The sequence below is a fragment of the Taudactylus pleione genome, unplaced genomic scaffold, assembly GCF_031769625.1.
Source record: "Taudactylus pleione unplaced genomic scaffold, aTauple2 ptg000162l, whole genome shotgun sequence".
Classification (NCBI taxonomy): Eukaryota; Metazoa; Chordata; class Amphibia; order Anura; family Myobatrachidae; genus Taudactylus; species Taudactylus pleione.
The window spans coordinates 10,089,885-10,104,212 of record NW_028284564.1 but is presented as its reverse complement, the minus strand read 5'-3'; the positions used below and the strand labels follow the sequence as shown (position 1 = coordinate 10,104,212).

General features: G+C 39.5%; 1 protein-coding gene across 1 annotated transcript in view; it reads left to right on the top strand.

The window, feature by feature from the left end:
- FBN2 (fibrillin 2) overlaps positions 1-14,328 on the top strand; it is a 294,460-nt gene that overhangs the window by 136,173 nt on the left and 143,959 nt on the right. The window contains exons 11-15 of the mRNA XM_088475116.1: positions 5,641-5,778; positions 6,277-6,396; positions 7,769-7,894; positions 10,637-10,759; positions 10,909-11,031. Of these exons, the coding sequence (XP_088331242.1) occupies positions 5,641-5,778; positions 6,277-6,396; positions 7,769-7,894; positions 10,637-10,759; positions 10,909-11,031 (630 nt within the window). The remainder of the gene's footprint in view (positions 1-5,640; positions 5,779-6,276; positions 6,397-7,768; positions 7,895-10,636; positions 10,760-10,908; positions 11,032-14,328) is intronic.

Below are 14,328 nucleotides of genomic sequence, written 5' to 3'. Positions count from 1 at the left end.
TATCTATAACCTAATATGATTATGTAAGCCCTGTCTAGTACCATGTGCACAAAGTTGAGACGTGCTGCCAAGTACTGTATAATGTATAAGCCATATATGATTCACAATTCTAATATCCCAAGGCACTATTTTTCTTTGCTTCATCGTAACTGAAACTATCATTGCTTCTTTCTTCTACATCATGTGGGGTTATCGGAGAAATTTCGTTTTCTTTTTTATCATTACCAGGTTTTGACTCATTACTATTATTATCCATTATAGGCAAGGGTGTAACTAGGTATTTGAAGGCCCCATAGCAAAAGTTTGTAAGGGCCAATATGTACCACCCAAATGGGGCCAAATGTATATAACACGTGTAACTTTTGACAAGGAAGATGGGTCCCATAGCAGCTGCACCCCTTGCACCTATGGTAGTTACGCCCATGGTTATAGGACACCACAAAGAGTCCACAGCACATTACAGAGTCCAAACAAAAGTACAGTACAGTGCAAACATAATAGGACTTGGAGTTCATACAAGCTAAGGCCCCCATACATCAGCAATCGATTGTGGCAATTTTACAATTTGCACATGATTGTGTAAAAAATCTGCAATGTATGGACCAAAGATCGCAGATTTCAACCAAAAAGTGATTGAACTTGGTAAATCAGGTTCTCCAACATTTTGGATTTCACAGATCAATTGGGGCTGTAGATTGCTAGTGTATGGAGTTGATCAGCAGATTTGCAGACAGTTATTAGTAAAATGATGGGCCTTTCAGGATTGGAAGATCTGTTTGCTGAAAATGATCTGCAAATCACTGAAAAAGATCTGTAATGTATGGGCGCAGGCAGGGGCTGGCTGGCAACTTTTAGCCTGGGGGGGCAAATGCATGAAGGCAGCCCTGGCAGAGGAGTAGCGTGTAGCCAGGGTGCCCGAAGAACGTGCGTGCTACGGCGCCCCCCCTCAAATGTTTCAGGGAAGAGGCGGGTCCATATGGGATTAATGTAAGGTAAAAATAAAGATTAGGGGCAGCCCCCTGTCGTAGTGCCCATATGCAGTGCCCCCGTGTGCCACAGGAGAGAACACCCTTATGCAGGCCTCCAGTAGTGCCCCCAGTAGTGATCCCCCCTATGCAGTGCCCCTTGTGCCCCCAGTAGTAAGCCCCTTATATAGTGCCCCCAGTAGTGGTACCCCCTGTGCAGTGCCCCTTGTGCCCCCAGTAGTAAGCCCCTTATATAGTGCCCCCAATAGTGGTACCCCCTATGCAGTGCCCCTTATATAGTGCCCCCAGTAGCAGTCCACCCCCTATGCAGTGCCCCCAATAGTGGTAACCCTTATGCAATGCCCCTTAAATAGTGGCCCCAGTTGTAGTCTCCCCCCTATGCAGTACCCCCAGTATTGCCCTTTATATAGAGCCCCCAGCAGTGGTCCCTCGATGCAGTTCCCCCAGTGGTAGTCCCCTCCCCCTATGTAGTGCCCCTAGTAGTAGTCCCCTCCCTCCTATGCAGTGCCCCTAGTAGTAGTCCCCTCCCCTTGTAGTGCCCCTAGTAGTAGTCCCCCCCTTGTAGTGCCCCCAGTAGTAGTAGTACCCCCTTGTAGTGCCCCCAGTAGTAGCCCCCCCTTGTAGTGCCCCCAGTAGTAGTAGTAGTCCCCCCCTTGTAGTGCCCCCAGTAGTAGTAGTCCCCCCTTGTAGTGCCCCCAGTAGTAGTAGTCCCCCTTTGTAGTGCCCCCAGTAGTAGTAGTCCCGCCCTTTGTAGTGCCCCCTGTAGTAGTAGTCCCCCCCTTTGTAGTGCCCCCAGTAGTAATAGTCCCCCCTTGTAGTTCCCCCAGTAGTAGTAGTCCCCCCCTTGTAGTGCCCCCAGTAGTAATCCCCCCCTGGTAGTGCCCCCATAGTAATCCCCCCCTGGTAGTGCCCCCATAGTAATCCCCCCCCTGGTAGTGCCCCCATAGTAATCCCCCCTGGTAGTGCCCCCATAGTAATCCCCCCCCAGTAGAGAGAGACTTAATAAAAAAAAATTAAAAATCACTTACCTGAAACTCCCGCTCCTGGTCCCGCCACTAACAGCTCCTCCGGCTGCTTTGCATGGGAGAGACGTCATTACTCATTACGTCTCTACCATTACCCAATGCGGGAGCCAGAGGATGGCTCCTGCAGTGGGAGCAGCAGCAGCCGCTGAGAGTCAGACAGACTCTCAGCGGCTGCTGATTACAGCAAACACACAGCTGCCGGCTCCGGCGGCTGTGTGTTGGCTGTGTGTTTGTGCTGTGTAGCGCTGACCGGACTCCGTCACAGTGACACAGACTGCCCGCGGCCCGCGGCCCGTATGACGCTGCTGCCCGGGGGGCACATGGCACCCTGCCCCCCGGCCCAGCCCGCCACTGGGCGCAGGTTGCTAAATTGGGAAATCCTAAAATCGGGCAATAAATATTCAAATTGTTCAATTATGGTTTTCAGATTGCTGATGTATGGGGGCCCTTACTAAAGGGCATAAATTGCATACAAGAGACCAGCACAAACATAATGTTCATCTGACCTCCTTTGAGCATGAGATGAGAGTAAATATTCTGTCTCGTCATGCTAACCTCTGCTCGGATTCATCTGTGGCACTTAATTATAATTGTAGATGTCATTTGTTTTTACTAGTGCTAGTACCTGGCATATTGTCTTCATAGCCCACAAAAGTGTGACTAAAAAAAGGTTCTACTGTACAGTATGTCACAATTTGATAAATGGCATTATAGAGATACACAAGTCTCCCTAGCGTATATCCTGCCATTATGGGCGATTCACCACACAATTGCAGGCATATTATTCATGTACATAAAACTACAACTTTGGCTTAAGGAAGTTTAATGGACATTTTAATTCACATTAGTCCTTATTCTGTATAAAGTAACTGAGATTTTGAGTTATCCTTCAAAAGTTCAACCATTGATCGTAAATGGTTTTAACCATCATGGGGAAACCATTGATAGTTAAATCATTGATGGTTCAGGTCTGGGCACCTGCAATTGAATGGAGTTGATAAGTGGTACATGTGCAATGCAGAAAAATTACATGCTTTTTTTTTTACATTGAATCTCTACATCGATGGCAAAACCATCATTTTGCTATTAATAAAATGGCTCTTTTAGGCATAAGTCTAGGTTTTTTGGCATAAAATCTGCATTTTCATAGTGCACAAAAAAGATAGGCACTGTATACAGTATATGTCGGTATCAAGTTTTATCTTCTACTTCAAACCCTCCTTCTGCATTTAGTGTCTTTGTGTCCTATCCATCAGGCCTACATACACACAATGGTATGCCTAGCGCAAGTAATGTTCTTCTCAAGTTGTTCACAGTATAAGAAGACTCTACATAAATACCCTTTTTCTTGCATGCATTACCTACATTTGGCAAGTGTGCATATGCGTGCACATCTAGGCAAGCTATGAAGTCATTAGAGTTACCTACTGTATTTTCTATTATGAAGTGACCTCCTTTCATCCTATCAGCCATTATGATATTGCTGTAACTGTACATTGACATTAAGTAACTACCAGTGTAGACTAATGATTGGTGTCTTGTAGATCAATTAATTTTCTCATGTTTTGTTGTTTAAATAGATATGAATGCTCATCTGTATGAGCGTTAGACTCCTCATTGCAACATCCTTACAACTGTAGGATCCCTTTAGAATAGTCAGCATTTCCTCCACACACATCACTCCACACACATTACTCATGATGTTGTATGGAACTGAAAAAACAAAATAAATATTTTATACAAATTTAAGGAGGCTTAATATTAATTTAAAAAGGATTCAATATCATTATCCTGTTTGTGATCATTACTGTTAGCATCCTTATGTTTAGAAAGACAGTCACTATTTTGCACTCAGATCCCTCAGTATGTTATTGCTTCCAATATGTGCATTTTTTATGTTCAATACAGGGTCTGGATTAGAGAGATTGAAATTTCTAAACGTAGTGTAAGCTATAGACTGATCAAAAATTTTGATGCTTTTAATTAAATATGTTTAACTTTAACCCTATTTATTTTATATATGTACATAGACATGAGCTTCAGACAAAATGTAGTTACAGATGTGTCTACATACATCTTACCTCTGTGCGCTACAAAACGCTGTGAATAACGCGTGAGCGCCTTGCGACTCAGTAGCGTCGATCGTCTTGTCATGCAACTTTTTACCTTCAAATGCGTCTTGCTAAAGTGATGTAGATGAAGTGTATTCACAAAAGCAGCTTCTGCTGATTAAAATGATATGTGCCATGCCTATATACTGTGTGCAACTGCGGGTGTATCTGCATGGGAAATGCTACAGTGTCACAGCTGCTGACAAAATGTTGCATGAAAAGACAATCGGCGCTACCGAGTCCCACCGCGGCATGGAGCAACTAGAAGGGCTGTTTAACACACAAGGAAGTAAGATGTATGTGGACACATCTGTATTATTGAGATCTAGCTGAGTGTGCAGCCAGGAGGCAAATGCTTGTTAATTGTGAGCATGCAAGATATTATCAGCAGGCCACAGCTTCCATTCACGGGGGGCTATATTTTTACTTTTGCTCAGAGCAATCCTGTGGTTTGCTTGAGATTTACATAATACATGCTATAAAGGCTAAAAAAATAATATCCAGTTTAATACATACTGTAATCACCTTTGTTTATAACTGGTCTGGGGTAAAACAATTGTGGTTTAATTTTATTGTAGCAGAAAACTAATAGTAATTACTCTCCATGAGTGATATTTAAATCAAAATTAAAGAGCGGATATGTTACAAATTATATTGAATATTTCAAACCCAGTAAAATTATTTAAAAATAGAGATCAGCTTGCTAAGAGTAGTTAAAGATATATCATTTTATTGATCACTATAAAATAAACAATATATCATTAAATATCAAGACATAATAAGATAAAAATCAAGACATCTAATGGACAAACATTTCCATAAGTATCACTGAATTTTAACTATGGTTAGAGCATTTCCAGCGATTAATATTTTGAAAATCGCTAGATATTATTTGAACACATTTCATTTCCCATCTTAAATAAATTGGTTACCACTAGTCCTTTCCTAATTAAGAATGCTAACAACGTCCCAGACAATAACACATACTGTAGGTTGAGCTTTCCAGAAAGCTGATCATTGTTTCACACTGATCTGTACTTCAGATTCTCACCACTGTGCTGATAGACCTGTAGGGATGAAAATTTAATTTTTTTTCATTCTGACTGGATAATGTAGTCAACATAGAAAAGAAAGCCCATCCGAACCCACATGTTACTGGAATTATCCTAACGTGTTTCTTCAGGTTGTAATTTCATATATAATATATATATATTATTGCACTCTAAACGTATAAGTCCAGTCTATTAGAAATTTAAATTCAATTAAAAATGTTCATCCCTACAGGTCTATCAGCACAGTGGTGAGAATCTGAAGTACAGATCAATGCGAAACAATGATCAGCTTTCTGGAAAGTGTGTACACTTTTTAACTGTACAAATTATTTAAAAAAATAATAATTTTAATTGTAATGTAGTGCTGTACAAATATTTTTTTCAGACAAAATTTCACTGCTTTTTTACTTTGTTGGAGTAGAAAATCTTCACTAAATAAAATTTATTTTATTTTACTTTACAACAGCAACATTAAACCAGACAATAGACATTTGCAAACAATACCCAAATCTTTGTCTAAATGGACGGTGTATTCCCAACCTTAACAGCTACAGATGCGAGTGCAACATGGGATATAAACAAGATACTCATACAGAATGTAATGGTATGTATACAGCATATTTCTATGTTTGTAGTTTGTGTTTTTGTGATAGTGTGTGGCACAGTTTACACAGCAATGGAATGTTTTTGGAAAGTGGTAGAAGATAGTGCAAGTTGCACTTATTTTTACTGTAATAAGTTTACTTTATAAAGTACAGTTATAACCACATAATATATCACATAAAACAAAGTTGGTGGGTAAATCATTTAACAGCATTCAACACTGCGGAAATCTGATAATTGATTAAAATGATAGATCTGTTGAACAAAATATCTGATCATTTACGGTAAGAGGACATGTTTTAACATAAAATTAGATAAGAATATTGTAGGTGTGGACAACATAATTTTTCTTTAAGTTGTTTAATTGGTTTTATTGCTTAATTTCATAGCAAAATATGTCTGTAAATGTAACATTTACTTGTTCCACTGTCAATAATGACATGTTCTCAAGTTATTGTATGATTCAGAGTGCCATATCCTTTTTTTTTACTACAAACAGATGTTGATGAGTGCACATCAAACCCATGTACTAATGGTGATTGTGTAAATACACCTGGATCCTATTTCTGTAAGTGCCATTCTGGCTTCCAGAGAACACCCACCAAACAGGTTTGTATTGGTAAGTACAGTAATTACACTTCAGTAACTTTCCCATTCAGCTAGAAGTCCAGAAAGCTTGCATGGTCTATTGTAACACAAATGCTATTAGTAATATTATTATACTAATTATGAACACAAGTTACTTTCTCAGCGTTTAAAGACTATACTAACAGCCTAAAGCAGTGGTTCTCAACTTGGATCCTCAAGTTTTCCCAACAGGTCATGTTTTGACCATTTCTGTCTGTGGAAGCAAGTGGGATAACTACAGGCCCAGCAAGATCGGTTTACCTGTTCATGTTTAAAGGAATCTACAAAACATGATCTGTTGGTGGTACTTGAGGACTGTATTGTTGAGAACCCCTGACCTAAGGGGTTGTATTATTTAATTGTTGCCATTACATTATTTTTCAAAATGGAATGGCATTTAGGTGTTGGGGAAAATATGGAAAATATATTTAGTATATTTAGTGTATTTAAATATAAAGTATATTTAGCTGCCCCTCAATAATATATGCTTTTGGTAATCCTTATGTCTATACATAATACTACACTAGTAAAGTTAGATTTAATGAGTAAGAAAATGCTTAGTTTGATATAATGTTACATTTTTAGAAAGGAACCATAAAGCGAAAAAAATTTGCTGTTGGGATATAAAGATCTACAAACTGACATTGTCTGCTCGTACAGACACTGTAAAGCTGGGTACACACTAAACAATGCTTGTACCCAGCAATGCAACTGACAACCCCCCGCCAACAGGCCGACATATCAAACGGCCGGTACACATTAGCCAATCCGGTGTCCAACCGCTCAATATGTTGGCCCCTGCCGCATCCTGCTGCATGCATGGGGTCATCAGTTGTATCGTGAGATTGAGCTGCATGTAGGGCCAACCTGGCGATGCGGCTGCCAACCCGCGGGGGCGCGCAAGAGATGACATAGTGGGTGCACACTAAACGTCGGATCATCTGAAATATTGTCTAATGTGTACCCTGCATATAGAGCACTGTTAAACTATTTTATGTGGGCAATTTAAAATTTTAAGGAAAGTGTAGGGGAAAACAGGGGTGTTTTGTAAAATGTAATGTTGTATATTGTAAACTCAGTGCTCCAAGTTTGGAAAACCTTCTTATATTATTTCAGTAGTTCCCAAACATGTATTTGCTTACATACGATATCTAGCACATAGAAAAATTCTGAACACTATTTTCTGATCATAATATTGCTGCATGTGTCTCTCACTTGTGAGTACAATTACAGCTTGAATAGATGTGTCTACTATAATTTAATTCAGTATGTTCACACACAACATAATATGAAAATTAATTTTGTATAATTTATATCGTTTACTAATTTACTAAAAACTGAACACTATTTGTCATATAACATAGATATTGATGAGTGCATTCAAAATGGAATTCTCTGCAAACATGGTCGATGTGTAAACACCATGGGAAGCTTCCAATGTATTTGCAATGCTGGCTTTGAGCTGACTGCTGATGGAAAGAACTGTGCAGGTAAACAGTACTAAACTCTGGAAATATAATACTGTATATATCTGCTAAAACAGTAATCAAGGATGCAATAAAGTGAACATATTAAATTAGTTTGTAAACTCAATATTTATGAATCATTAGAAACAACTGTTTACATATTTTTATATGTCAGATACTGAACATTTATTTATTAAGTGATTACCGGTATGTCGTTTCTAAAAGTATTGATCAACTGATGTGAACCTGTACATTATTGTAAATCATAAAATAACCTGTTCTTAGACATTGATTTTTATCAGAGTTATTTAGGTACTTTTCTCATCATTAAAGATGTTTTCCATGCAATGAACTAGTTTTTCATCATTAATTTAGAAATAAAGTAATCTAATTTGTTTTATTTTTTTAAATAATAATAATAATAATATTAATAATTTATGAGACAACTAAATACATCCTGTATAATTTGATTTTATAAATTTATAAGATATTATCTGTAGCTTTCTTGGCTTGTTTTAAATCCCCAGTGTAGGAAGTTCATCTTAATTTCCTACTTCCATCAAATTCCTTCATACAAGTTTATTTGCGGTTACTCATTTGAGATGCAGCATAATCAAAGATCTCATTATCATCATGAAAATATGGATGTGGGATGTTTTGTATATTTTTTTCTGAACTGTTGAGAAAAGTTATGAAAACATATGCTTATAAATATAGCATAAGATCCAATAACTTTTACTATTACGGTATTAGAGTAAGATTGGGTATTTTAACTAAATAATTGGTAGCAAAATATGACAAATAAACTAAATAGAAATTTTAAATTAATTAGTCATTCTCATGATCTTTTGCAATAAGATTGTCAACTCTGACTATAAGATGCTGATACATTTAATGCAGAAGATCCATTGGGATTCCTACTTTAGACGATAACAACAGGCAAAACTAAAACATGAGTTTTGGGCAAGGTTCAATGACATAAAATAATATAATTGTTTTTATTTATCTTGCACACTCTGCTGCTGTCCCTACTGTCGGTCTAACATTGCACTCCATTCTCCTATTTCTCCAGTGCCTCTAAGCAAGACTACATGTAAAGGTTTGGGGGCATTATACTTTATTTGTACAGTGCTAGTTCTCCTGGTTAGGCAAATTACTGTTTCACTTTATCTCGATAAGAATGAATAACTAAAGTATTGCAAGAGCAACAAACACAAATGAGTTTTGTTACCTCACACTATTTGAGGGATTTTATACATGTTATCACTTAAACACATAGGGCCTGATTCAGAGCCGCATGCAATGCCAATGTTCATGTATTTGAGATAATATTTGCTACTGTGCATGCGTGAAAGATCCTAAAAACCCCTAGGGTGCATGTGTTACACTGAGTGTATGCACTAAGGCACTGCTGCGATCGAGAGGCACGGATTCAGGAAACGTCATGGATGTACCTGGGTGGTGAATGGGAGGTGGCTCAGTGCATGCACAAGATGGACTGCCTTATGGGCATGTTATGGGAGTGCTGTGGGTGTGTTGCATCCACAGACGTTCAACCACACACATAGGACTGGTGCAAGTTTGATGGTGCAACCAGTGGCATCACAAGGTTGCTTTGGGCTGCACCAGGTGACACCATTCGCACTGCATTGCTATTTTGGTGTCGCACGCCTCGGATGGCATCACAAATGATGCGTACAACTGCACGTGCCATCAACTATATCAGGAAAGGCTGGAGACTGCCCAGCAGCTCCTGGAGTGCCAGGCAAGCCCACAGCGTGACGTGAACTGGTGCGTGACATGCGGTCACACCCCCTTCAGCATGCATGAGGGGTTCAAAATGCTGTACAAAGTGGCGTCACACCTGGTGACGCCACTGGGGGCAAATGATGGTGCGTCTAAATATGCACCAGCGGACAGTGGACAGTTCTTGCACAATCAGATGCATGGTTGTACACCAGAGAAGGGCTTTGTAGCAGCATTTGCATAAAGTCACAGACGATTGGCCTCTGAATCAGCGCATAGTTTTCAAAAACTTGTTAGTTAGTGAGAAATCATTAAAATTTTACTGTTTTGTTGCCAAGTGACCCAGATATCTTGGGGTTACAGTGTAACTTCTTTGTTTAAAGGCAGCTTATTAGGGATACAGTGCCAGATTTTATCCCTATGTATTAACAGTAATTTTCAGTATATATTACCATCATTTGTTCTGTATGATTTTAAGTACATTTTCCCAGCTATGTCCTGGAAATTAGTATAAAATGCTATTGTGTTTATTGGCTTATACTGTATGTTTCATATAAACTGGGTTCTTTCTGGGCAGATTAAGATATTACAATAACTATATGACTAAAATAAATATACCTTATTACTTAATAGACATGCCAGCCATGAATGGGACTCAGCTATGTAATGACATCTTGTAACAATTGGGTTAATCCACTGCTTTATATTGTTTAATTTCAATATGTCAGGATGTATGAATACTGGGCATGATTCAGACCCGCTCGCGAGCGCATAGCCCCCATCGTGACCATCACCTGGCCGCACGCAAAAGCTGTGGGTGGTCGCCCACAGTTTAGCGAGCGGCCAGGAGGTCGCAACAATAACAAAAAAAAGCCCTGATTCTGAACGAGCGCTCTCAAAGATCGTCCGGCTCTGAATCAGGCCCACTGTACACAAGGCATTTTTGAACATGTGTTGTGTGATAATTAGTTTACTGTGTACTTTAAATATCTAATAGCATGCTGTACTTTCTTCTCCCAGATCATGATGAATGTGCTACAACAAATATGTGTTTAAACGGTATGTGTATAAATGAGGACGGTAGCTTTAAGTGCATCTGTAAACCAGGATTTGTTCTGGCTGCCAGCGGTCGTTATTGCACAGGTATGTACTGTGTTTTGGCCTATAAAACAATTTTATTTAGAAGAATGCATGTTGCCTCTGTCAGTCATTTTCATTGTCTTATGTGCCTATTTTGTAACTATAATGTTGTTTAATGTTTATAATATATAATTTTAGAATTTTTTCTGTAGATATTGATGAGTGTCTTACGCCGGGCATCTGCATGAATGGTCACTGTATCAACACAGAGGGGTCTTTCCGCTGTGATTGCCCACCGGGTTTGGCTGTTGGGGTAGATGGACGTGTATGTGTTGGTAAGTTTGTTAACTATCCAAATTAATGTATGTACATTTTGACTAAAGTAGGTCATTCATTTTATTGCATAGTCAATAATACTGACAGGTTGTATTGAGGCATTCCACTTGAATGATAAGAATGGTCTAATTTATTAGTAGCAAAAATTTCATCTACTGTATATTCAAGCACTGTCAGGAATGTGGATAGCTGTCTGAATCTTAACATGGGTAGAATACATCTAGCCTCCTTGTGCGTTAAACAGCCCTTCTAATGGGCGCAACTCAGTAGCGCCATGCATCTTTTCATGCAACTTTTTACCTTCATATTATTTGCAAAGCAATGTGAATAGGACACACAAGCAGCTTATGCTGATTAAAATGATATGTGGCATGCCTATGTTCTGTGTGCGACTGGGCTATATCTGCATGCGAAATGCTACGTTACATGTTACATCCGCTGACACTGTAACCTAGCATTTCACATGCTGATGTAACCACAGTCGCACACATAATAAAGGCATGCCGCATATTATTTTAATCAGCAGAAGCTGATTGCTTGTCCTTTTCACATCGCTTTGTGAAAAAGATGCATAATAAGGTAAAAAGTAGCACGAAAAGATGCTCAGCGCTACTGAGTTGCACATCTCTCACTCGTTATGTGTAACACGACTTGTAGCGCACAGAGGATAGATGTATGTGGACACATCTGTATTCTTTCTACCTAACTAATGTACTGAAGTTCCATCTAGTTATAGTCAATTTAGTCATCCACTAAATCAGTTTCCCAGCATTATTGCTTTGGAGTCATACTTGAGTCATCACTCTCTTTCACTTCTCTCACTCATATAATTAGAAAATCATGTCACTTCTTCCTGTGATACTCAAATCTGCACATTTATTTGCCACTTACACAATAATGTATAGCCTAATTTGCCCATTGTTGTCTATTGTAATTTTCTTCTATCTGGCATTCTACCTGGGTTCCTTGCACCCCTACGAGCTATCCAACATTCTGCTCCAAGAATTATATATTGTGCGCTCCATTCTGTATCTGCCTGCTCTTCTCAATCTCTGTTTGTACCCTATCAATGTTAGCAGAATGTACAAAGTTGTTCTACTTGTAAACAAAGCCTTTCATCATTGTGCTTGTCCTTACAGTTCTACATATAAACCTGGGCAGATACCCTTTTCCTCCCCTTTTCTCTTCTCTTCTTTCAGAGTTGCCTCTTCTCTGCTCTTTTCACCACCACTGATATTTCCCATGTAAAGTGCGTTACATGTACTGCCCGCTAATCGGCAAAGCTCCTCCACTAAAATTTTGCCTGGAAAGTTCCTTCATAACTTTCAAGACCCAGTTGAATGGTCACCTCCTCAACAACATTACAAACTTGCTGCACATGTAAGCCCTTCAATTTGTGGGCCAAGATGGTGACATGTGGGATGGGGTAAAGCTTTGTATGATTTGTTGGGTGGATTGGTGGAGTTCCTTGTTAAAGTGTGGATTAAGCCTACAAGGACGACAAGTCAAACCCGGAGATTTGATGCAAATCATTTGCTGCTTTGGCCTTTCAAAACCACTACACATTACATGTAACTTGAGCTTTCAACCTCGAAACCACTGGTTAGTAAATAATGCGGCTTGTAGCTGAAAAACACATACGATGTGTGGGGTTTTTTAAACCACACCAAAAAACAGCTCATTAGTAAATGTCTCCTTTAATGTGTTTCATCTTTTCAATTTACTGCTCTTTAAGTTGGGTACACACTGGAGAGATATCGGCCTGATATGTTGTATCTGGCTGAATTGAAATTAAATATTGGCCAGAGTGTGTACGGCCATTTTGCGCGCTTTCATGGTCGATAACGATATATATATTTTGGTCGGCCGTGCTACACGGCCAACCAGACGGTATCACATGTGGTGCTGTGCAAAGCAATGAAGGACTGAATAAAGGGTTGTTCCGTCCTTAATTACATTGTTCTGATGTGTACTGTGAATACAATATGTCAGCCCGTCAGCCACCATATCGTCTGGGTACACATCGCTCCAGTGTATACCCAGCTTTACTCTACAAGACTTTTTAAATGACTATAACTTAAGTTTAGAATGTCAGCTTTTCACATTTTACCTAGAGGTAAACCAAAAAGAAATCTCTGTTTTCCCCAGCAGTACCTAACCATTGCTTATTGCTATCCCCATAGACTTCTGTAAGAACGGTGCTTAGACTGAATTTTATAAGCGGCGGAGAGCAAATCTTTTTGCTGCTGGGTCATGCTGTTCTGAGATGGTGTTACCTGTACCAGTCTTTGGGAACCAGCAAAGCTAGAAAGTCTTTGCTGGTTCCCTGCTGGATTAAGCATGATGTGCACAATTCCATACTTCTTTTCACCTGCAGTAGTAAGATGCTGATACATCATAGCAAAGCAGGGGGTTTCGACGGGGCTCCCCAGCATAATAATTTGCAGCAGTACTATTTTAGGTATTGCTATGATCTGATGAAAATTATACTGCCTCCCACTGCCCACCAATGAAAAATATGTAAAATTTAAGAAAACAAAATCCTAGTTAAACCTAGTTTGTTATGTCAGTGTACATCATGGTTTCTCAAACTGAGGTACATACAGTATAACTTCAGGGGTACCTCAGGCAAATTAAAGTCTTATTTCTGTCTATTAAACTAAAAGTCAACATAATAGTTTAATGCAAAGGTTCCCGATCGCGGTCCTCAAGGCTCCCCAACAGTTCCGGGTTTAGAGATAGCCATGGTTGAGCACAGGTGGTTAAATCAAAGTGACTGAGGTACTAATTTAGTCCCCTGTGATCAAGCATGGATATCCTTAAAAACTGGACTGTTAGGGTACCTTTAGGACCGAGTTTGGGAATCTCTGGTTAAATTTGGTGTTAATAAATAAAGATTTAGAAATAAAAAAGAAAACAATTAAAGGCAAACCATTTAATACTGATATATGTAAATACTAAAATGAGAACAAAAACAGACACAGAGTACAATCTATAAACGCTTACTATCGTAAGATCGTGCATAGTACACAAGGGGGCTGGGTACGGGATGCTTGGGATCTCAGCGGCCAGAATCCCGATGCCGGCATCCAAAAACTTGTCAGTCAGTATTCAAACTCTCCCCCTATCCCTACCCTAACCCTCCCACCCCAGTGCCTGAACCTAACCTCCCCCCTAGTGCCTAATCTTACCCTCCCCCTCCCCGCACCACAAACCTAACCCTCCCCCTCTCCCTACCCCTAACCCTCTCTCCCCGGTGTCTGAACCTAACTACCCTCCTAGTGCCTAATCCTAAC